General features: G+C 46.1%; 1 protein-coding gene across 2 annotated transcripts in view; it reads left to right on the top strand.

The window, feature by feature from the left end:
- The window catches only part of VIT (vitrin), a 105,743-nt gene extending 80,904 nt beyond the window's left edge, over window positions 1-24,839 (top strand). For both annotated transcript variants that reach the window (XM_030311316.2, XM_032592699.1), the window contains 4 exons: window positions 13,097-13,200; window positions 16,603-16,829; window positions 19,295-19,808; window positions 23,516-24,839. In XM_030311316.2, the coding sequence (XP_030167176.1) occupies window positions 13,097-13,200; window positions 16,603-16,829; window positions 19,295-19,808; window positions 23,516-23,694 (1,024 nt within the window). In that variant the 3' untranslated portion in view covers window positions 23,695-24,839. The remainder of the gene's footprint in view (window positions 1-13,096; window positions 13,201-16,602; window positions 16,830-19,294; window positions 19,809-23,515) is intronic.
- The last annotated feature ends 230 nt before the right edge of the window (window positions 24,840-25,069 follow it).

Raw genomic sequence — 25,069 nt, 5'->3', positions numbered from 1 at the left:
CCAGTGTTCGCTCTGCCCACAACAAGCACGTGGCCTCAGGCTAGGCCTTCGCCTCTCTCTTGTCCTCAGTTTTGTCATCTGTAGATGAGGAAGGTGGACCGTACCATGTGCTCACTCCTGCACCACCGACAGGTAAGATGCCCAGAAGATACGGTGTTCTAGGTTGACCTTTCTCTTTTCTCCATAAGACCTTAGGCCTCTGCACTGGTACCAGAAGAGCTCACCAGGCAATGGGGAAGAATGGGCGGGGAGGGGAGTGGTCTCTGTCAGTCAGCTGAGCACCAGGTGGCTGTCCCCATTCCGTTCTATTATTTTAGCTGGGGTAGAAATCGAGCATTCATACTGACATCCAATCTCAACCTCTTCTCCTCTTTGGGATAATAAGCCCATCTTATTTCATTATAATATGAGAAACTTACTTCTCCCTGAAGCAGAGATACAGATATTGACAGGTAATAAGCAAACGATCAGAAGAGCGAACAAGCACAAATCTCAAATAATAGATGGACTTTTGACCAGAAACCATTAAGGTCGGGATAGTTATCTCCCTTTCCACAAAGGACTCTCAGACACAAGATGACCCCTTCTTCCCCACAGACCCACGGCTTAACCTTAGCGGCGGAAACTAACACAGACCTCTGTGCCTGTAGCTCAGAAGCTTCAGTCACGACTTAATTTCTCTGCACCTAAAAAGTAAAAACACGTGTACCTGACAACAACCAGAGGGTCTCCAGATCCTTTGGAATTCCCCAAGGATCTCCAGGAGCTGTATTTTAATCAAGGCTGTTATCTCAAAGACCCTAGAATATTTATTTTTCAATTGTCAAAAGAAATAATCACAAATCCTTTGTTTTCATAAATTTATAGCATTTGTACTTTTAACATTGAATTCCAATGACACGTTTAGTACTATCTTGTATTCCTCTGAAGAAAAATTAGTAGATGAGCTACCTGGCCCTTGTATATAGTCAGAGTCAAATATATGAAAATAACCAATTGCGTCAAATGTCAACTCTCAAGGGATCTATCTTGAAGACTTTAACTTGAAATAGAAAAATGAGATTTTTTGGTCATTGTTTTGTTTTCGAAATGTCAACCTATTTTCATTCCTACGTTACTTTTTAAAGATAGCAAACGGAGAGCAGGCTTCTCTAGGGAGGAAGTGTAAGCATTTTAGTGCCAGATGTCCCCGGTCAATTTTATTGGGGGGTTCAAAGCTTGGCGCGTCATCTTGCATTAAAAATAGCTGCTTTAAAAGCTGTGTATACCAAGGGTTATAGTATAATATGAAAATAAGGTAATAAATATGTCAGGGGAAAGAAAAATGGGCGGAAGAATAGTGTTGTGTGCCAGTGGGAAGGCGGATGAACGAGCAAATGTAGCAGGGAAGGAAAAACCAATTCAATAAAGGCTCCTTCCCCCCAGAAAACTATTTCCCCCCACGTTTTCCTAATGTGATCACCATTTGCAGAAGAAGAGTTACCTCCATGCTTTCCAATTTCGCTTTCTAAAAATGCCTTTGCTATTCATCTTTTTCTGTATCCTGGGTCCTTATTAATTTGGAGCACTTAAGAGAAATTGCATGTTTTCCTTCACTTTATGTACTCATAGAAGCGAATCAATCATCTGCACCTTCCTTCAGCCATAGGGTGGGCTAGAAAGCACAACGAACTGGTGGCAGGATGTCTTGAATTCTGGCCTGAGCTCTGCTGTGTGACCTTAAGCAGGTGCTTTAACCTCTCCGTGTGAGTGCTGCCATCTGTGAAGTCCTGGGGGCGGACGGGATGATTTATTAGGGCGCCACCAGCCCTGACGTCCTGTGATTCAGTGACTGGCTCTGTACTCGGAAGACACCCAATAAATGAAGGTTGGGCTAACAGACTAAACGAGCCGCCTCTCCCTTCCTTCCAGCCTTGGTTCCAGTTAGGTGGCGTGGTCAGTAATGACATGATGTGTTGCACGGAGGTGATGCATCCTTTAGTGGAATGTGGGGAACACAATAAATTGGAGGGCGGTATAAGAAGTGTGTGTGAGGTGGAAGGGAAATCCGTGTGCCCAGCTGAAATTGCTTCTGATTTCAGCCCCCTGGCTTCCTTCCTGAGGGGGCTCCCTTCAATCCTTTCTTTACCAAATGGTCTTAGTGCACCTAGAGGGAGGGAGTGGGGCAGGAAAGGGGAGGAAGCAGAGGTAGAGGCAGATGTGGGGCCTGTGTTTCTGGAAGATGAAAAGCAGGAAGGGCCAGTGCTTGGCTGATTTGGTATCTGATCCCTCTCCTAGAGTCTTGGGTCCTCAGTGGATTCCAGTGCCCACCTTAGGATCACTGGGATCGCCTTGCTTTCTCAGGATCACAGAGCCTTGGGGCCATAGAAAGTCCCGCATGTTATAGAGAGGAAATGAGGCTCTACAGGAAGTGCCCAGCCTACCAACAATGAGCACTCCGAGGAGAGGTGTGGGCTGGGAAGAAGCTGGCCAGGCAGGAGTCCCTGAAATCTGGAAACTCTGCTCATACGTGCCAGGCTCAGAAGATTCCTTCCCCGCGTTTCCTTAGGAGGGCTGCGTCAGAATTTAGACTTTCACGGCTAGATCTAGACTTTTAAATTTAGAATTTAAGAGACTCATACTATTAACAGGAAACAAAAGGCAAATATGAGATAAAAATACCGGAAGTATTAAAAATGATCTGATTTACAGGATGCAGTGCTCATTCCGAATCCTGATTCCCAAGCATCCTACACAAAGATCTTTTGGGTGCAAGAAACAGAAAATCAGTCCAGGTAGCCCAAGGGAAGGGGGGTTGATGTCACGGGACTGACAAGTGGTTGGTCCTTCCCTCTTTGCCTCTCTGCGTCTCTCTGTCCCCTCGATTCCCCATTCAGCCGAGCAGCGGGCTCGCGGTTTTTTGCTCCTCCGCACCTTCACCTTGCACTTCCTGGGCTTCTGCTCCTGATCCAGACCAGGGGAGGCCTCAACCACTGTGGTACCAGCATGCTCCCACGTCCCCCCTCCCTGCACATGAAGAAGCCTCTAACCCCCAACCGCACCAGCCTTCCGGCAACCACAGAGTTCCTTCCCCAATCATCACACGCCTGCTGTAAGAGAGGCGGTGCTGCCCTCAGAGAGGTTGAGTGACTTGCCCAAGAGCACACAGCTAAATGCATGACCACTGGGGAGAGGGCAGGTATTAAATCTTGGGTTAATCCCTACAATGTCAACCAAAATTGACTTCAAAGCAAAGATTTTGCTCATCTGCCGAGAAAGCTTCTGATGATTGAAGCTTTCCACCAAGCTGAAGACTGAAACGCTGTGCTTGAGCAAAAAGCCTAGGACCAAGCCCTTGTTTTGCAGCTGAGCTCTGATTTAGAAGTGCACAGCCACCAGGCTCGTGACTGCACTTAATACCAACAGGCACACAGAAGGGCTAAACGCAAGGACAGCCGGAGCAAGTGGCTAGTAGGTGAACTCGAGCCGGCAGAACGAATGAAACCAACACACTGGTGTTTTCACTGCAGCCTGGATCCGCGTGTGCCTCGTGCCCCCTGACCTTCGACATGATTTTGTTTTAGCCCCCAGTTTCGGTACAAATGGAACAGAATTGCACCTGTGCTTCTGAACTCTGTAATCAACCCTAGGATATCAACATTCGAAAACAGTTACAGAACAAAGCCACATGTTGGCTTTTCTTCATTTCAAAATGAAATAAGACTTTTCTCTGCTCATTGCTCTGTACCAGTCGTCCAGTGTGGTAGAAAGTGGGCTGTACTTTCTTACCCTTCTTACCTATCAGCCCTGGACTGAAGACCCTCAGTCGTACACTCAGCGGCTCCCCTCCCTCCTTCCCTGCCCGCCCCCCCCCCCCCCACAAAGAAAGGATGCCCAGAGACTCCCGTGGATCAGCTGAGCCCCCGTGCACGGGACAGTCAGAGCGGAGGGAAGAACCAATGTCAGGCCTGGTGTGGCAGGCAGAACAGTGGCCCCCAAACTCATCCACATCCAAATCCCTGGAACCTATAATTATGTTACCTCACAGGGCAAAAGGGACTTTGCAGATGTGATTAAAGTTAAGGACCCTGAGATGGGGAGATTATCTTGGATTATCCAGTGCCCCAATCTAATCACACGAGGCCTTAAAGCAGAGAATCTTCCCCAGCTGTTATCAGTCAGAGGAACATATGCCTATGGAAAGATGGTCAGAGGTGTGAGTGTTGACTTTGAAGATGGAGGAAAGGGGCCACGAGTAAGGAATGCAAGTGGCCTCTAGAAGATAGAAAAGACAAAGAGATGGACCCACCCCACCCCGCCCCCAAGCCTCCGGAAGGGAACGCAGCCCTGCCAGGGAGACCCGTGTCAGACTTCTGACCTCCAGAACCGTAAGCTACTGAGCGTTTAAGCCCCTAGGTTTATGGCCATTTGTTACAGCGGAAAGAGAAGACGAATATGCCTGGCAAGGAGGACCATTCTGTCACATTCTCTTGAGTCTGCAGCAAAGGAGGAGTGGGCAGGGCTGGAGCATGAGACATGGCTCCAGGGGGCTCAGAGCAAGAAGCTGCGGCCCAGGCCCCGACTGCATGCTAGTGTCACCTAGGGGGCTTCACAGATGCCGCTGCCCAGGTCCCATTCCAGACTCAGTAAGTCAGAATCTGGTAAAAACCTAGAAGCTGATATTTTAGTCTGTAATTTCAGTCTGTTGTTGAGAGAGTCAGGCACAGCTCGGCTTCCCAGGAGCAGAGCGGCCACGCCGTCCAGAACTCAGATCTCTCCCATGCCCACCCCATTCTCCTCGTGCCCTAGTCTATACTGCCTTTACAGAAACCAACGGGGCCCCCAAGCAGCCTCTCCAAGGGCCTAATGGAACTTGTAAAGACTGCCTCTGTCTTCCTCACAGGACCCTTCTGACAGGATCACAGGTGAGCCTGTGTGCCACACTCCTCAGGGACACAGTCTCAAAGCTGAATGAGCTATGAATAAAATCTACACAAAGAACCCTATGCTTTTTCTATTCCTCACCATTCAGTTCTCCCAGAGGTACAAATAAAACACAGAGTGCACTTGACTTCTACCACTTCCCTTTCAGCGGTCCCCCTTCAGCCCCCACCGCACGTTGGCTGGGTTTATCCCAGGGCCCCCCCTGAGATCATTCTCCCTACATCCCTAGATCCCTAGATCATTCTGCTAGAGAAGCAGATGGCCACCCCCATGCAATTAGAACCACTTGGGGAGCTTTTGAGAATCCCAATTCCCCGACCAAACCTCAGATCGATTAAATCAGAATTTCTGAGTGTGGGACCCAGGCATCATTAATTTTTAGAGCTCCCCAGGTGATTATATTGTGCAACCAGAGAGCTCAGGCACAGATAGTCCCACAGGCTTGTGCTGTCATCTGGTGAATCCTCTCCCAGCTCTGTGCCTACAGAGCTGCCTCCGCTCCGTCCTCCTCCTCCTTTTCTCTGCCTTTCTCATGCTTCCTCTAGACTCCTCAGCTGTTCTCCTCCCTTCCCCTTATCACTGGCAGCCCACTGCTGATTTTCTTGATGGCGCGGCATCCTCTAAGACATTGCTTCTCAACATGGGATCCAAAGTATCATCTGGGAGAAAGGCAGAACCTCAGACCTCACTCTAGACCTATAGAATCAGACAAGATCCCCAGGAGATCGGGTGCACGTCTGAGCCCAGGGGGTGCCAGCAAGTGTGTCTGTTGCCAAGACATTCCACGTTGTAGTGCTTCCGAGCCCTGTGATGTGGTCACAGACGAGCCAGCCTGAGAGTCCGTTGGTTCCAGAGTGACTCTCAGATGAGCAGATTGCATGTCTGCTTTTCCCCCATAAGGAAGAGGTACTCAGGTCAATTCTCCACTTTTTGGTGGGTGGATTGAATTTGTTGTCATTAATGACAAAAAAACACTCATCTAAAGACAAAATTTGATTCTGAGACCCTGCTTCCCATCTCTGATCCTCGGAAGTGTAAGGCCAGTGTCCTTTCAGAAGGGGCTAGTTGTACAAAGTCCCTCAGCAGATTGGCCCAGGCCACCAGGTGGACCATAGCTCTCGGTCCTTTGAGAGGATGGGGGCAAAATCATTTCTGTTCTGAGCCAGGTAATGCACTAAAGGAACAAGTTTGCCACCCAATCTGTAGCCACCAGCATGTCCTTGGGTGGCCAGGGTCACCCTAGAACATCCTCCTGATTTCACATGGTACATCTCAGTGACTAAGCCCGTGAATCATAACATTTAGCATTAGTAGCCTTAAGGTGATGCCTTGTTGGAGGAACCCGTTTTGAAAGGTTCTTGCTATATGATCAGTTAATATGTCTCTACTGGCATAAAAACTCATTTGAGGGGCTCACGCAGTGTGACTGAAAGTATTATGGGGGTAAAGCAGTAGCCTCTGGGACTAGAACTGCATAGACCTTAGGACTGAAAGGGCTTCATTAGTCCTCAGACCCCAGGCCTTCCCAAACTTTCCCGAGGATAGGATTCGCCTGGATCCCTAGTTTAAAACAAACAAACAAATAAAAATTCCCACTTCCAGCCCAGATCTACTGAATTGAGTTTCTGCCAGCAGGAGATCTAGTACCTATGTAGTTTAACAAGTGCCTCAGGTGAGTTGCACCAGCAGGAAAGCCTGGAAACACTGATATCCATCCCAATTCCCTACCCCCTGGTCCCAAGCCTTCCTAGGAATTGATCACCTGGGGCCATTTCTGACAGGTATTCTTTTTTCTTAAACATTCACAGACTCATCATTTCCTGTCACATAAATTATTCCTTTCCACGCACAAATTCTGGCTCCCTATAATTTCTCATCATTAGCTTCTTTTCCAAACAGAACAATTTGTTATTTTCTCCTTGAGCTATAAACCTTTTTTTATTTTCTTCTCTTATTTTCAAAGGAAAGCTTTGAAATCGCTGAGGGAAAAAAATTGTTTTCCTTTAATGAGATCTTGTAATAAAATTACTTAGATGGAAATGTAGTGGCATACCTCTTTGAACTTTTTAACTAGTCTGTCTCTGAAAAGTAACCTGGCTCGGGTGTCAGGCCACCAGCCCGTACATCCTGAAAAAGGATACATACACCCATGTGTTCTAGTACCAAGAGCTGCTACAGTTTGCAGATTTAAGACTTATCGCTCATCCCTCTGATTTAATTACATTTCAATTTAATAAAGATTTATTGAGTGTTTACCATGCACTAAGCTCTATGCCATTTGTAGGAGATGCTAATGTAAAATTCTTCTAAGTGGTTTGATTACATTTGCCTATAAGTCTCTTGATGGATGGCTCAGTTGCTTTGCCCCTAATCATAATTTTAGCATTTGGAGAGTTTCAGAGGTCCTCTGATCCAAACTTTCAATCTGCTAAAAATAAATCAATAAATGTGGTAGAGATTGTGTTCTTCAGGACTTCACCATCTAGTAAGGGAGGCAATATTTTTAAAAGAAATAACATTAAATAAAATTAAAAGCATCCATTCACTGGGTATGTGAATAGCTCATCTGTCTGCCTCTGTAGATGGATTCATCCACCTCTATGGTATAATAAAGGAAGAGAAGGATCAGTGTGGAGCCCAGAAGCAGAGTGTTCAACTCCACCGGGGATGATCTGAGAGAGGAAAGGACATTTGAGCTTTCTTCCTTTCATTTATTTATTCCACAATCACCTATTATCACTTGTACACTAAGCACTAGGGATAGGAAATACCGGGACATAGCGCCTGTTCTCAAATAGGTAACAGTCGATCCTCCTGACTTGTGGCTTCCATATTTGACAGCAAACTCTCATGGTACTTTTACAGTCATCTGCAGACTAGCACAGCATAGGGGTGGGATTTGAGTTGCTTGACACACATCCCCAGCCCAGGTCAAACAAGGCAATGTTGTGCCTTGTTTCAGCCGCCATGCTATAAACAAGTCTCCTTGTCACAATCTATCTAGTGCCACAGTCTTCATATTTTTGTGCTTGTCATTGGTTATGTTCACTATTTGAAATGCCCCCCAAATGTGGTGCTGAAAATGCTATCTAGGGTTCAAAGCACAAGAAGGCTGTGATGCACTTACCGAGACGCTACAACTGTTTGATAAGTTTCCTTCAGGCATGCGTGACAGTGCGTTGGTCATGAGCTCAAAGTTAATGAACCAATAATTCAGTACTTTCAGAAAAAGAAAGAGGAGGGGCGCCTGGGTGGCGCAGTCGGTTAAGCATCCGACTTCAGCCAGGTCACGATCTCGCGGTCCGTGAGTTCGAGCCCCGCGTCAGGCTCTGGGCTGATGGCTCGGAACCTGGAGCCTGTTTCCGATTCTGTGTCTCCCTCTCTCTCTGCCCCTCCCCCGTTCATGCTCTGTCTCTCTCTGTCCCAAAAATAAATAAACGTTGAAAAAAAAAATTTAAAAAAAAAAAAAAAAAAGAAAAAGAAAGAGGAATGTCGCTGATATGTGTGTGCTTCTGCTCTGGAAAGTTCTAAAGTAATATCTATAATGTCTGACGAAGCTATGAAAAAGATGAAAAAGTAGCTGAACTTACGAATTCATGAAGTGAAGACTGATTTGCCAAAAAAAAAAAAAAAAAAAGGTGGACAGCGTTGTGAGGCTAAAAGCCAAAGAAATTTATGATAACATTACTCAGGGTCAGGAAACTGTTAAACCCTTCTCAGCTGGTGTTTTATTAGACAGAAATATTGCATGTAATTAATTATTTGTAAGAAACATATATTAAATTAGGTGTCTTCCAACAGAAACGTACATAAAACAAGTTTATATATCGATCTGCTGATGGAAATGTTGTGACCAGAGGCCCACAGGAACCTAAGCCAGTATTTCCCCTAGGAGCAAGGGCTCAGTATTTGCTAATGTGATGCTCGCAGCAACTTTATAGAACGTAACTACTGCAAATAAGGAGACTTGGCTGTATATGTAGAATGGGAAAGAGACAGGTAATCGATTGCTCTGCGAAGTGATGAATATCAAGACAGCTTCCTGAGCAACATTCCAGGGAATGCTGTGGACGTGACTAAGTGACTAGGTTCTACATTTAAATACATTTTTTTCTGGAAAAACTTTCAAAAGAAAATTTTATGTTTTTGCTTTTTAAGTTATGTGTGTATGAGCAATACTTTATGATTAGCTATGATTTCTACATGATCATCTCACATATGCAGGAAATCCTGCAGAGGGAGAAAATCTAGCCCACAAATCAGTTTCAAATGTAATTAAAATTTGGTGAGTTTAAAATTGTACAACTATGGAAGTGTAAGTTGTGTTATGTTTGGTAGACAATTTACATACTTACCATTGGCAATATCCATTTTGCAATTTTTAATTTTATAGCCCATAATATTTTGTTTTGGTTCAACTTGTATTTTATTTTTTAGGCCTTGAGAAAGTTCCTAGTCCTTGGTAACCAAGGGAAGATCAAGACTGGGGACTCTGAAGCTTATGCAGCTCAAGGGTCCTGTGAAGAAAAAGAACACAAAATTACAAATACAAAATTAGGCCCCTTGGAAGAAGTATTATTAGCTCCCAGGTTAATTTGCCTCTCATCAGCATGTATAGCCTATAGAATAAAAGGTCCTCTGCAGAGAGGTGCCTGGGTGGCTCAGTCAGTTAAACATCGAGTTCTTGATCTCAGCTCAGGTCTTGATCTTGGAGTCGTGAGTTCAAGCCCCACATTGGCTTCCACACTGGGTGTGAAGCCTGCTTAAAAAAAAAAAAAAAAAAAAAAGGTCCTCTTCAGAGGCCACCCTGGGTACAGGAAGACCAGGTAGGAAATTCTAGCAGTAGTTCAAGAAAGGAAAGATCAAAGTACAAACATGGGGATGGAAAGGAAGGGAGAGATGCAAGAGATATTTATGAGGTTGGTCTGATAGGAAATGTCATTTGATGAAGGAGGTGTCAGAACATGTCCAGCATGTTTTCTGCTGAGATGACAATGAGTCAGAAGAGGGAACACGGAAGGGGATATGAGTGGTTGGATGGAGCAGATTTAGAAGATAAATGACTTCAGTTTTGGAAATATCAAACCTGAGGTGGCTGTGGACCGCCCCCAGGCACCACACAGTGCATTCTGGACAGAGATGGATGGAAGTCATTTTATGTCTATCTGGGGCTCAAGACAGAGCACCCACCAGTATGCACCAGACAGCTGTTGGCATGTGAATGGTCTCTGAACCCCTGGTGACTGAAGTTGATGAGCTGTCCCAGGGAAGTGCATAAAATGAGGAGGGAGACATGAGGGAGATACACTCTGGGCAACACCATCATTTAGAGGTAGAGATGCACAGAAAAAGAGGAAATGTTTGTTTCTTCATACTGTTCATTGAGAACCTGCAGGGATTACATACTGTGTATGGTGTTGAGTTAGAGGAGAGCAGAGTCAGGTATGGAGGTTGTCAGCACCGGGCAGGGTGACAGGGAGCTAGAGGTAGAGGGTGAGCACAATTTGGGTTTTCCAGATGAGGGAGTTAATGAGCAAAGTCACAAAGCTCAAAAACCAGGAAACAGTGAGCAGCTCTTTCCAACTAGGATATAGGTTATCCTGGGACAAAGACAGAGAGCATGATATGAACATTGTACGTTGGCATTAAATTATGGATGGGCTTTTGAAAGCCAAAATATGAAGTTTAACCATGGGAGCCTCTGATGATTTTTGAGCAGAGGAATTTTACTCTCAGAGCTGAACATGAGGAAGAGGTTTTTAGAAGATGTGCATACAATTGGCTTTGCACAGACCAAATAGAGACTCTTATAATAGAAGCAGCAAGAAGCAGGGTGCCTGAACTCAGAGGGTCACTGCAGACATATGGAGGAGGGATGAAAGCAAGTGATGGTGTATAGAGGAACTTGAAGGGTTTTACTGATTGGACTCACGGGCCCTATGATGAGCAAATAGCGATGGGAGTCCAGGTTTTGAGTCTCGATGGCCAGGGGGCAAGTTCAGCATTCACTGATTGATCTGCAAAGCATATAAGCCCCAAAACCCTTGAGCCAGGAGGGAGAGAGAAATCTAACCATGGAAACCACAGAGCTCCTTCTCTGTGTGATGCCTCCTCCCCGTCCCGCACAGGGCTTGTGTTACTGCAGCCCATTCGTGAGGACCCACACCATACTTAGGTTGAGAGTAAAGTCAGGCTCAGCTAAAAAGCCCACATTTCCCCATTCTGCAGTTTGCTTTGTTGTTGTTTGTTCTTGTTGAATCCTAAACTAGAACTTGGTTTTCATCTGGTGGCATTTCTCTGGTTGGGTTTGGCCCCAACACTCACGTCACTGAGCTGCTTTTAAACCTCCCTCATCTTCCCTGAATGGAGCCTGTCCTGCCTCTCACCGAAACAAGCATGCCTTCTGGGCACTTTGCTTTGGTTTGGTCTGAGAACCAGCCCATGTCCCTCATGTTTACTAATAAAATGGAGGACAGAGGGTCACACTGCCAGTCTCCAAGAGTTCTCCTCCAACATAGATCACCTTGAGATACCTAGAAAAGTGGGAATCATGGGCGGAGTAGGGGAGGGAAGCAGGGAGAGAGACAGAAGATGTCTCCTCTCAGTCCTAGGGAACTGGCTTCCTGGTGACCACACTGCCAGGTCTCCTAGAGGACTTGCTAAGAATCCACTGTAAGTCCCCTTGGAATTCCCACCTAAACCGCCTAAAGCTGCTTCTCCTGGGACCTACTCCAGGTGCTTGTGGAAAGGCTGCTTTTTAAAGTCTTCTCCTGGAACGTCTGGGTGACTTGGTTAGTTAGGTCTCTGACTCTGGGGTTCAGCTCAGGTCATGATCTCACAGTTTCGTGAGTTCGAGCCCTGCGTAGGGCTCCATGCTATTAGTGCTTGGGATTCTCTGCCCCCCTCTCTTTCTGCCCCTTCCCCACTTGCACTGGCCCTCTCTCTCAAAATAAATAAATAAACAGAAAAAAGTCTTCTCCCTCCCCTTGAAGGCTTAGTAAACTGCAGGCATGACCTGTTGCATGATTTGCTGGGCCCTGTTTTAAAAGCTAAGGATTTCAAGATAGCAGCATCAGAGCACTGAACCGAGCACTGGCTTTTCTGGAGTGGGGGGCCCATGTGACCTTAGAGGTCACACTCACATGAAGCTGTGCCAATGGCTCTGTGTCAGTGCATCGTGAGATGTGCTCATACTGTGCTTCCCCACTTCATCGCAGCTGTGGGTGCAAACACCCACCCGATAGACCCCCCCCCTCCCCAACCTGGTCATAAAAGGTATCCACACCCTCTGCTCAGCTGCTCCCATGCCTGTACGCCCAGCTTACTCACAGAGACTCGTCTCTAGAGAAGGATTCTCCTTCCCTTTCTCCATTTAATTCACTCCACCTCCTCTCCAGCTGACCTTTTGGTTAATAGATTAACCTTTTGGGTAAGATTTGAATATTCTCACCCAGTCACAGGAACCACAAAATGAAAAAATAAAGGGATGTCCTCTCCTGGACAACACTGTTAAGGCGCAATTCCAGTGGAGGGGTGACCCAGGCAGTGGCTGCCAGCTGGGATTATCTCCCTGGAGAGGAGGGTCTGAGGCAACCTGGGGACACCTACACATTTGCAGAATCCCACTTGACTATCATCCTGGTTTTTTTTAGAAATCCGAATGTCACAATCTTTGCTTTTACCTAGATGAGGAAGTTGAAGCTGAGAGAAGTTAAACAACTTTCCAAGGTCACACAGCTAGGAAATAGCACACTCAAAACTAGAACCCTGAGTCCTAAAACAGACCACTTTTCTCTACACACACTGAAGAGGACCCCAGTCCCCCCATCTCATTGTTCCTTCTGTCCACAGTGGGGCATTTTATGAAACCCAGCTCAAGGCTTTGAAGCGGCTTCCATTCTATTCATATATAAAATAATAGACTCTGATTTCTGCTTTCCTCCAAAGGATTTTAGAGTTGGATTTTAGAGTTGATTTCTGATTTGTTTTCAACTGAATACTTAGATCAATCACATTACAGTAATGTAATCATGGAGTACAACTTTAAAACTTCAGAAGACACCCTATATCCTTGATGGGATTAGAGTGGTGTCTTAATAAAACCATATACCTTTTTCAGCATATAACATGTTCTCTTTCCAGCTAATTTTTATTTCTTGTTCTCACTCTCCAGAGACAACCCTTCTGCCCAGTTTAACCTCAGAACTCACATGAATTCCCGGGATCTGAGAACTGCCATAGAGAAAATCACCCAGAGAGGAGGGCTTTCCAATGCAGGTATGTGACCGAATTCAGATCATTCTAGCTTGCTTCCACGGTTCTCCCTCTGTGTGATTGTCTTCTAACATCCTATATAGGAGGAGGAAAAATAATAATAATAATCCATCAAGAAATGACACACATATACAAATGAATTCTATCTTTTCTAAGGTATCATCATGGATTCAGGGGTAAGAATCATCACCACACATATGCTGAAGAGTTCCAGCATGCCTGGTTCCTCAGGTTGGCAGCTTTCTTCAGGACAAGCAGGACTGCTATTGTAACTGTTTCCTAATTGACTGACAAGCCATAAACTATTTAACATTAAATGTTATAACCAATTCCACTCAGAAAGCTCCACAGTGCCCCTTGGGAATCTTCTTCCAATGAGCTCCCCTGTTCTAGTGTTGACTCTGGAAACAGAGACAGGTTCCTTGTTTCAAGCTGAGTCTCCTGAGATGTCTGCACCTTGGTGGTTAGGGGTGGGGTGGGGGGTTTACCAGAAGTCCAAGTCTAGCCCTCAATGTGTCCAGAAACCATTTTGCCAGTTCACCAGGAGCTATCCAGGCATTGGGGAACCCTTTCACACTAACCAAACTCAAAAGTTGCCAGTAAGCCTATGCCAGCATATCAATTCATAAATGGTAGTCTGGCTTTGGGGGCACTGGGAGGGCTGTCTACTTCTCAGGGAACCTCTTTGTATCATTGAAACCCAAAGAAATGGAGAAGTGAGCCACAGTTGCTTGGCATGGAGCACACAGAGAATAGAACTGACTCTGAAGGAACATCTTTGAAGTTACTATAAGTCTGATTATTTTGTTCTCTGCTTCATTGTACATCTCTGTGGACCAGTATGTTAGTATCTGGCAAATGAAAAGCCCTTGATCTTCGAAAAATGCTAAATAAACATTAGCCAAGTCACTGCTATCTGGGACCCCAAATCAGTATTACCACATTGCAAATGTAATAGACTTAATTTCTTTTTTTAAAAAAGTTTATTTATTTATTTTGAGAGAGAGACAGCATGTGAGCAGGGGAGGAGCAGAGAGAAAGGGAGAGAGAGAGAATCCCAAGCAGCCTCTGCCCTGCCAGATCAGAGCCTGACATGGGGCTCAAACCCATGAGCTATGAGATCATGACCTGAGCCGAAGTCGAGTCAGATGCTTAACTGACTGAGCCACCCAGGTGCCCCGATAGAGTTTATTTCTGATTTGTTTTCAATTGAATACTTATATCAGTCATACTGCAGTAATGTATCATGAAGCAAAACTTTAAAACTTCTGAAGACACCCTATGTTCTTGATGGGATTAGAGTGGTGTCTTAATAAAATCATATACCTTTTTCAGCAGATAACATGTTCTATCCCTGCCCTGTACTGATCAGAGTTTGGGTTCAGAGAACAGGACCCATTTCAACTGGTTGAAGCAGAAAGGGGTTTATTCCTAGGTATTAAATGGTTTTGAAGATAATCAAAAGGACTGCAGAAATGAACTCTAGGTTGAACTTTGAGAGATGTTTTCTAAAGTCTTCCTGCAAAACTTGGACCTCCAAGGAGCTGCTGCCTCTTCCAAGATCAGGAAATCACATTCTCAATTCTGCCAGTGGAGCCTCTTCAGGAACCTGATTTAGCCAGGAAGCCACCACAGTCAGGAAGTTCCTGCTACGGTGGTCAGCCCCCCAACCAGGCCTTGCCTGCTCCATTCACATGCACAGAAAGAATGTTCTGCACCCTGCCACCTCAATGGCAACAAAGCTAGACAGCAGACATAAGTTCCTCTGGCACCACCCAAGAAGTCAAGTACCCTACAGATGCTCATAAGCAGAAAGAGCAGAGTCCAAAATACAGTCTCTGCCTCTCCTCACTCTTCTAAATTTCATGTATGCACATCGATTCATGAAACTAGAACAAATCCAGGGCTGTAGTTGCAAGGGAGTCTCAACAACGTAGTTTTCAGATTGCCAGCCTCTGCTTCCAAGATGTGCTAGAAGGTGGATACAATGTGGTTTGAGCAGTAATGGACCATGGCCTCCAAATTTAAGATTGAGTGAGGCCAGGGGTGTGCTCTGTTTACAGGCATCTAACATTAAGCCAGAGGGGACTGCCAGGTGCCTTGGGCCTTGAGGGACATGTCCCTTGGCTGTGAAGGCAGTTCTCAGCAGCCAGGTTTTCCCTTAGCAACTGTGCTCCCTGCAGCCAGATCACATGGGTTTTCCAAGACTTTTCTCCAGCAACTGAATGTGTGATCATTTGATCCTTCCTTTGACAGGTTAAGATTAACCCGTGGAGCCAGGATATTGGCCAAAACCAAAAAGCATTGAGTGAAATGACGTTAATCCTAAAGTCTTAAGATGGTTCTTAACTTTTATTTAGATTGAAGACCCCTTTGAGCATCTCCTGAAAGCTACTCCTCTACCCAAATAAATACTTCTATACACAAAATGTTGTGTATAATTTCAGGGAATTTGTGGATACACATGCCCATTGCCCCCAGGGGTCCACAGAGCCCGGGTTAAGAGCACCACCTTACTGTATGCAGCTATGCTAACTCTAGGGTGACCTGGTCATCCCAATCTTCCCAGGAACATATGGGGCTTTCAGCGCTTAAACTGGGAAAGTCCCAGCAAACTGGGACAATTGTCACCCTGCTTGACTGAAAAATCCCTGAGGTCCTACGTGGTGTGAAACATGTGCTTTGGAAAGGCAGGCTGGGAGGCTCCATTACATCTTACAACTGTGGCTTTCAGCTGAAATGGAAATCCAGGCCCAGAGTCCCGGAGTGACCTACCTGGGCCCACACAGCCAGTAGGCAGCACAGCCAGGGCTAGAACACAGTCCCTCAGTTCTTAGCAGGTGTAGTTCTTCCCTCGCCAGCCAGACCTGTGCCCCTAACTGGACAAAAGACACCACTCAACCTCGAATGTAGCCTTCCACACCCAGCAGCCCCTAGAGCACCAGGCTGGCTGACCCCCAGTGACAGGAGGTGGAGAAAAGGCTCCTGTTCCTCCAGGTCAACCCCTCCCACCCCATGCTCCCAGAAAGAGCATAGTGTGGTTCCAGCATGCAGGCAAAGAGGGGACCCTTTTATTCCCATGAAAGTCTTTCTCATCTGTTTGCTGGTCCCTAACACTTTTTTTTTTTTTAAATAAAAGACAATTAGAAGTTAAAGGCTTAAAGTGACATGGGGGAGGGAAATGGTTAGTGGTCGTGGTTTTACAACATTGTGAATGTACTTAATACCACTGAATTGTACACCTCAAAATAGTTAATGTGGTTTAAAAAAAAAAAAGTTGGTGGGGGTGGGGGGAACCAACAAACAAAAGAAGAGTATGAATGGGTTTTTCTGGCTCTCTTTACACCACTGGGATCTTGCCTGCATTTCTAAGCACTCCAAACATGAAGTTTCTTTTTCTTCCAGGCCGGGCCATCTCCTTTGTGACCAAGAACTTCTTTTCGAAAGCTAATGGGAACAGAGGCAGTGCTCCCAATGTGGCCGTGGTGATTGTGGATGGCTGGCCCACCGACAAGGTGGAGGAGGCTTCGAGGTTTGCAAGGGAGTCAGGAATCAATATTTTCTTCATCACCATCGAAGGTGCCACTGAAAATGAGAAGCAGTATGTGGTGGAGCCCAACTTCTCTCATAAGGTACGTAACTGCCCAAGGGACCCACCCACCGTCAGGATCTGCTGCACTTTGCAAAGCTGTAACTGCCATCAAGGCTGTTCTCCTACTTTTGAAGAAGGATTGAGCTCTCTTCTAGGTAGGGGAGCCTCTAGTGAGGGGCTAATAAGTCTGGAAGCCAGACTTACCCTCTCAGAGCAAGACCCCACACCCACCTGGTGAACTGAGGCCAACAACAGCCCCTCGGGAGAAGCAGTGTCCCCAAGTCTCCAATAGAGGCTTCCCCAGGCTCTTTCCATGGCCACAGAGGACCTCCACCAGGCCACCTGGTGAGGCCTCATGTGAGCACACACACAGCCACATGTCCTCTTGCTCACACACATGTGCATGCACACATACACACACACTGCAGATTAACCAACCCGATAAACAAGAAAAGAAAGGCATTGAATCAGGTCAGGCAGATCAGGTTTCCACACTCTGCTCATGGTTTCTGTGGAGATGGCTGGCAGCAGACAGGAGTAGGATAGACGGGGAGCCAGGCCTCTGCGCCCACTCCCCTGGAGAAGCTCACCTTTTGTATGTTTTACACAGTGCGACTCCACATAAACCTGCCTCCAAGGAAAAGGCCCCAGCTTGAAACGGAAAAGAAAGGAGGGAGGAATACGTTGTACTGGTTTGTCTTTGACGCCCTTCTAGCTTTGATGGTCTGTGTCTCCAGATCTCACAGGGCTCAACCTCCTGCACCAATCTGCTGACCACTTCATCGTCCTTGAAATTCTCATCTCCCTTGACTTCCAGGACACAGCATGGCTCTTATCTCCTTTGCTCTCTCTACCCTTTCCTGTCTTGCACCCGACTTGCCCGGACTCAGTGCTTGGCCCTCTCCTTCCCTCTCACTGGGCTTTCTCCCCACAGAGTCCTCCCAGGCCACAGCCGCCACCTTCACTCACAAGTCACAAGCAACAATACCCTCATCTGTCCCCAACCCCGGTCTCTCCTGAGCTCTGTTTCCATCTCTTTCCAGCCAATTGACTTCCCTCCACCTGATGTCATGAAGAGCTTTGAATCTTGCATATAAAAAGCTTGAGTGCCATCTTTCCCACCAAATTTATTCCTCCTCTGGACTTCACATGAATGGCCCCACAGCTGTCCCAGAGGCCTCGATAACTCCCAATGCCACCTCCCTGGGTCACGCTAGCACTCTGCATCTGGTCTGTCTCCCCCTTAGGGCTCCCCAGTCTAGTTTAGATTCCACAATGAAGCCCAACTCCTGTTTATGGAGAGTTCTTCCAGTCCGGAGGGGTCCTTGCTCCAAACCCTTCATTGTCCCCCACACTCTTGAGGCCTTCTGGAGTGTGGTCCCGACCCATCTCCTGCCCACGCCAAGCACCACTGCCCTCTCCCTCCATGACCTCAGCCAGTGCCTGGTGGGTCTCCCTCCTTTCCCTCCACTGGCTAGAACTCAGCTCAGATACCACCTAGTTCATGGAAAGTTTTATAAACCCCTTTTAGGTTTTTGCAAACCAATTAAAAACATTTCCTAGGATATTTTAAAGCCATTTCTTGTTTTAAAATAAATTGGTAATCTTACTGCTTCATCTGTAGTCACCAGGTCTGTGACTCTCTCTGTGACCCCCGGACGGACAGCGGCAAGGAGGAAACACTTCACTTTAGGAACACAAGCCTGGTCCCTTCCAGGAGCACACCAGTCAGGTTGCTCAATGTTTATTTGTAGCTACCTTAAATTTTTTCTGGAACACGCTTGGGCACAAGTCAATAAATACTCATTTGTCTGGAGGCAGGGTCATCTGGAGGACTGAATGTGGGTTTTGCAGGCAGAGAGACTTGTGTTCCCATCTTAGGGACTCAGGGATGTCCCTTCACAGCCGGCCCCCAGTTTGTTCCTTCACGAAGAGGGGTTATATCCTCCTTTTAGGGTGAGGGCAGGGGGTTATGAGAGAATCTCTCCAAGAACTTCTAGCATGACTCCTTACATATGTATGGCACCCCTTGTTGCTGGGTGCAAGGCTGCTCTGGAAACATTTCTTCAGCTATTTCTCATGTATCTTGTTTTCCCCATCAGAACAAAAACTTTCTTTAATCCTCTCATATGGTGGTGCCCACCAGTGCCAATCTTATGGCCGGCTGCCAGTACAAATGAACTGAGGGGCCCAGGGAGGCACAGGTACAAAGCTGAAATGAGTGATTCACCTCTCTCTAAGGATTTGCTTAAGTGATAGCTCTCCCCTAAAGCGGAGAGCCAGCTGAGGGAGTAAGACTGAGTCCAGAGGTAACTTGAGGGATCTTTGCCCCAATGAGCACCTGACTGGGGGAACCGTGGTGCAGAAAGAGCATTAGGAAGAAGAGTGCAGAAAACAAGAGTCTGTTTGCTTCTTTCTTCGCCTGCCTTGCTGGTCAGGGTAGTGACAACAGCCTGGAGAATGTGACACCTGACGTGGCGAGTGTCCCTTCCCTCTGTCTTCCAGGCTGTGTGCAGAACAAATGGCTTCTACTCGCTCAATGTGCAGAGCTGGTTCAGCCTCCACAAGACAGTGCAAGCCCTGGTGAAGCGGGTCTGCGACACCGACAGACTGGCCTGTAGCAAGACCTGCTTGAACTCGGCCGACATTGGCTTCGTCATTGACGGCTCCAGCAGCGTGGGGACAGGCAACTTCCGCACGGTTCTCCAGTTTGTGGCCAACCTCAGCAAAGAGTTTGAGATTTCAGACATAGACACGCGAATTGGGGCTGTGCAGTACACCTACGAGCAGCGGCTGGAATTTGGATTTGACGATTACAACACCAAGTCTGACATCCTCAATGCCATCAAGAGGGTGGGATACTGGAGTGGTGGGACCAGCACGGGGGCCGCCATCAACTATGCCCTGGAACAGCTCTTCAAGAAGTCCAAACCCAACAAGAGGAAGTTAATGATCCTCATCACTGATGGGAGATCCTATGATGACGTCCGAATACCGGCCATGGTTGCCCATCACAAGGGTAAGCTGGTCTTGCTGACCAGTCCAGTGAGGGACAAGGAGGGGGCTGTCTTTTTATTTTGTTTTATTTTATTTTATTTATTTATTTTAAATACTTTTTATTTATTTAAATATTTTATTTATTTGTATTTTTATATATTTATATGCATTTATAAATGTTATTTATTTATATTTATATATATTTATAAATATTTTATTTATTTATTTATTTATTTATTTATTTATTTATTTATTTATTTATATTTGAGAGAGAGAGAGAGAGAGAGCACGCACAAGCAGGGGAGGAGCAGAGGGAGAGGGGAACAGAGGATCCAAAGTGGCTCTCTGCCGTCAGCACAGCACAGCTGTGGCTGTTTGCATGGCTCAAACTCATGAACCATGAGATCATAACCTGAGCAGAAATCAAGAGTCAGTAGCTTAACCAACTGAGCCACCAGGCACCCTGGGGCTGTCTTTTTATGCACTGGTTTTGTCCACCATTTAATAAAATGCCCAAAACCATGGGGAATGTATTTGAGGTGTTGGTAAGCACTACAGGCCTCTATGAGCAGCAAAGAAGGAACAAGGTGGGGAGTACCACGATGGTTTACAAAGTGTCATGGCAAACCCAAGGCCTGCAGATGACTGGGAACATTAACCCTCTCCTTTGCGCCCAACATTCTGAGGCATTACACACGAAGTTGTAATGCATTAAAAAGGAATTTGACTCATTATTTTAGTCTCTATTGAAGGCCACCAAATTGTGTTAGAAATTTGAAGAAAACTAGTGTTTTAAAAGAAAAGTACTATTTTTTGTAAGTAGCTGCTAGCCAGATGTTGGGGGTTTTGAGGAAACCTCAAAGAAATTTTCATCCAAAATACTTAAAGAGATATTTCTGAATAAAAATTTGTAAGAGGGCAACAGAAAGTTTAAAACTATGAAAAATGAGGGGCACCTGGGTGGTTCAGCCGGTTAAACGTTTGCCTCTTGATTTCAGCTCAAGTCATGCTCTGATGGTTTGTGAGTTTGAGCCCCACATTGGGCTGTGCGCTGACAGTGCGGAGCCTGCTTGGGATTCTCTCTTCCCCGCCCTCTCAGCCCCTCCCCTGTTCACTTTCTCTCTCTCTCTTTCTCTCTCGCTCTCGCTCTTTCTCAAAAAATTAAAAAAACTAAAACTATGAAAATTGAGCTGTTTAGAAAATCAGTCCCATTAAATGCCTTTTTCACAGAATCAAGTTTAATCACCATTTTGAAAAGTACCACAAAATATCACAAAAATACAAACAACTGGCAAAAACCCAAGTGCTAGTAATAATAGTAAGGATAACCAAAGTAAACTGAGTTGTCCGTGAACACCAAAGACTGGACAGATCTATACTAGGGTGGAAGACTCACTCAGGGCCAGGGTTGTCCCCTTCTTCTGAGCCTGCATTTGATTTCCGTTAGTTTGCAGGATATTCAGTATTCTTTAAAGCTGCTTTAATCCTTCCCTAAACCAGGAGGGGGAAAAATAAACAAGCCTGAATGAACCAGCAGTTCTGCCTTCTGGGAACCAAAGTAACCAGACACCAGGTTCAGGCAGAGTCTTCCCAGTGATTTGCCCTTGTAGAGCCTACGGGGGGTATTCAACAGCAAAATGGTAGATGGCCTGCATGTCGGCCAGCAGTCACAGCCTCCCTCGGGCTCAAGTCAGCGGAGTGAAGATAAACAGCTGAGACGCAGCCTTCTCAAAGTTCCAAAGTGAGTGGGCAGAGCCAGATGGGCCAGCTTTTGTCTGAAAGCCCAGGGCTCTCCTGCTATCTCCAAACATCTGTCTCCAGTTCATGTTTAGCTCCACTCTTACTCATTTTCCTAAATGGACATCCTTTGGGCCTCACCCAGAGGATATCCTCGGCCTCCTCATTAGAAGAAGCGAAGACTGAGAGAGACGTTCTGGGAAACTTTACAATAGAAGCAAATTATGTGGAGGCAATGAGCATTGTGTCCCCAGGAGTGTCCAAGCCAAGGCTGGCTGACCATTGGTCAGAATTGCCAGTAGAAGGTTCTCTACAAGGGTGGACTCAAGGATCTGAAAAGCTAAATTTCTAATACTGTTTGTGTTGCCTTTATTGGGGGGCAGCCTTTCAATCTTTGTGCAAAACGAGGGCTTAGCCGATCTAAGCCACGTTGTGCAGCAAATCTGTTCCCACTGCCACTTGGCAGCATTCTTAAGCCTAATGCTAGTGTTTGTAGACAACGACATAGACAATATCCAGAGAAAAGACACTGGAGAGGTAAGAAAAGGGACTGGCAGCTTAAATGCAGCTTATCGAGCCACAGTTGAAAAGCAGCTTAGGCCACAGCCATGTGAGGTGTGGATGACTCTCCAATCAGCACAACAGGGCGCTTGGAAGATGGTGACATGGGCTGCCATGCGCGGCTGGGTAGGAGAGCCACACCCAGGCTCTCCCCTCTGCTTCATGGCCAAGTAGCTGACCCCACTCTGCCAGCCTGCAGGTGACATGGGAACAGGCTTTTGCAGAGTAACCTCAAGCTCCCGCTGACCAGCTGCCCCCAACCCCAATCAGGAACCATCCAGCAGCGAGTCTTCCAGTTTTCCCACTGAGGACAGATGCCTAGTCTCTGAGTCTGTCCTCTCCTCCCTAGGGACTCTTTTTCCTCACTGCAGTCCAGAACCTTTAACCCCCCGGCACCCTTCCCCATTTGCATCTAGGCACACCGAGATCCCTCCCTAAAAAATAAAACCAAACTCTTTGACACCGTGTTCTGCTCCACTTCCCACCTACCTCCTTCTCTTTGCAGCCAAACTTTTGAAAAGGATCAGTTCTGTGTGCTGTGTCCACATCTTCTGTTCTTTTTCACTCTCACCTCACAGCAATTCATCTGGGGTTTTTGGCATCTACTTACTTCCCTGAAACTGTTCTCACCACTCTACCTATGTCTTGTTTTCTAAATCCAATGTGCATTTTTTTGTTGTTTGTTTTAATCCCACATGACCTCCCTGCAGCATCCAACACTGTTGGGCACTTCCTTGTCTTGAAAGCCTTTCTTCATACCAGTGATGGAGCAGACGCTGGGTCACCGTCTCTCCGGGTCCTTGTGCAAGGGCTCCTGCGCTGGGAATGACATTGCATTGTATGGCTTGTAAAGTCACCTTCAAGCCTAAAGTAATTCAGTTCCATGGTTTTCGTTAAGATCTCAAACTGACTTTTGATGCATTTAAGACTGAGGGGAGCCTGGCTGGCTCAGTCAGTGGAGCAAGTTGACGACTCTTGACCACAGGGTTGTGAGTTCAAGCCCCACGTTGGGTATGGAGATGATTTAAAAACAAAAACAATCTTTGAAAAATCAATCAACCAATCAATCAGATTTTATTTGGCTCTACACACAGGTAGAGCAGGCATGTACTGTGTGATGTCATCTACACGGCACCAAGTTTTACTTGTCCCAAAATACCCTCTACTGCCCTTGGACATGAACATCTTACTTATTTATTCCATTTTGTCTGGGTTTTTTCCTCCCAAAGATTCCAAACTCCTATGAGATGGCAGCTCTATCAATTTTGTTACTGTTGGCACATAGCAGGTGGTTATGCTTTGAGGAACACTTCTGATTTTGAATTTGTTTGCATTCAAACACAATAGCCAACAGAGCAACAGTAAGGCAAGGATTCATCAGCAGTACCTTTTCTTGGGCACTTTTGCTTCATCTAAACTTTGTCCCCACAGGAGTGATCACCTATGCAATAGGTGTCGCATGGGCTGCGCAGGACGAGCTGGAAGTCATTGCCACTCACCCCGCCAAGGACCATTCCTTCTTTGTCGACGAGTTTGACAACCTGTACAAATTTGTCCCCAAGGTCATCCAGAACATTTGTACAGAGTTCAACTCACAGCCTCGAAACTGAATTCAGAGCAGGTGAAGCACTGACGGATGCTGCTTTCCCGACTGGCTCTGGGACAACCCCAGTGCATTATGGGGCAGTAAGGTGTGTAGGGCTTGGACAATGGATATGCTGTGATTGTTTTCTGCCTGTGTGGTTTTTCATACTTTGAAACTTGGAGTGAGAAAGATGATCAGAAACTTATAGAATGAGGCAAAATGATACATCATTTTGAGGGTGCTGGGGATTTACATTTGGTGATTATTTTCAAAATAAATGTTCAGAATCGAGTGCAGAACTTAAGACAGGCTTCACTAGAGCTTTTGTGAGATTTTTTCCATTTTTATTTCTAATTACGATTCTGTAACCCTCAACAAATTTCATTTTTATCATAACAATAGAGGAGTAGCTTCATTAAATGTTTTAAAGGATTACATGCAATCATTCTGACCATATCATGGCTAATGTTCACAGGGTTTATGGCAGGACCACCCTCCGCTCTTCTCGTTTCTCAGAGCACCTGCTATGCACCCACCCCTGGCCCATGGTAACAATACAACCATGGGGGTGCAGAGAAAGGGTGGCAGCAGCATAGCCACTCCTGATTTACCTCCCTCCTATTATCTGAGTCACTGTGTACCTGCATCCTATAGCGTTAGGAGTTGAGGAACGGCCCTGGAGAACCACGGTGATCTGGCCTAACAGCAGTGCGTGAGGCTGCTCTTGGCCTGAGCTGCACCTTAGACTCTCTTAGAGACTAAAATGCTGGCTCCCAGGCTCCATTCCAATAGCTATGGAATCTGGGTCTCGGGGGGGTGGAGCCTGAACACCAGCATTGTTTGAAGAGCTCTCTGGCGATACTGCTATGCTGCCATTGATTGAGAACCATGAGCTGCCTCTGAGGGGTCAGTGTTATAGGTGTTTCCTGGGAGAGCCCCTGTTTGTGCCTGTTGCCTTGTGTCCTATTCAGTTTTACCATTTGCGCTGCATTTGTCGTTAACCAGATATGATCATTAATAGTTGCATTCAGATAAGCCAGGATGGGGTTTGGTTGAGCTCCACTTTCTACTTCCAGCTCCTGCCAAGGACTCATCTGTTAGGATATGAAATCTGTGTGTAATGGGGGAGTGTTCCAAAGAATCCTTAATAAAGATGACTTACCTGACAAATTGTGTTTCGTGAAAATGTGTGTTGAAGGCTGCTACCATGAATGGCAGCAAAAAGATTATACCTGTGTCAACACTTGGGACAAAATATTTAACATAAACAGTTTGAAGATATCTATTTAGCAGAATTTGTATCAAGCTTACCAAATTTCTCGGTACCTGGAGAGACAGTATATTGTCAACTAAAAATATTGAAGTCTACAGGGAGGAATGAAGTCATTAATTGTCAGCAA

This window comes from Lynx canadensis, chromosome A3 (genome assembly GCF_007474595.2).
Source record: "Lynx canadensis isolate LIC74 chromosome A3, mLynCan4.pri.v2, whole genome shotgun sequence".
In the NCBI taxonomy this organism is placed as follows: domain Eukaryota; kingdom Metazoa; phylum Chordata; class Mammalia; order Carnivora; family Felidae; genus Lynx; species Lynx canadensis.
The sequence above is the reverse complement of the archived record's forward strand: the minus strand, read 5'-3'. Positions and strand labels throughout refer to the sequence as shown.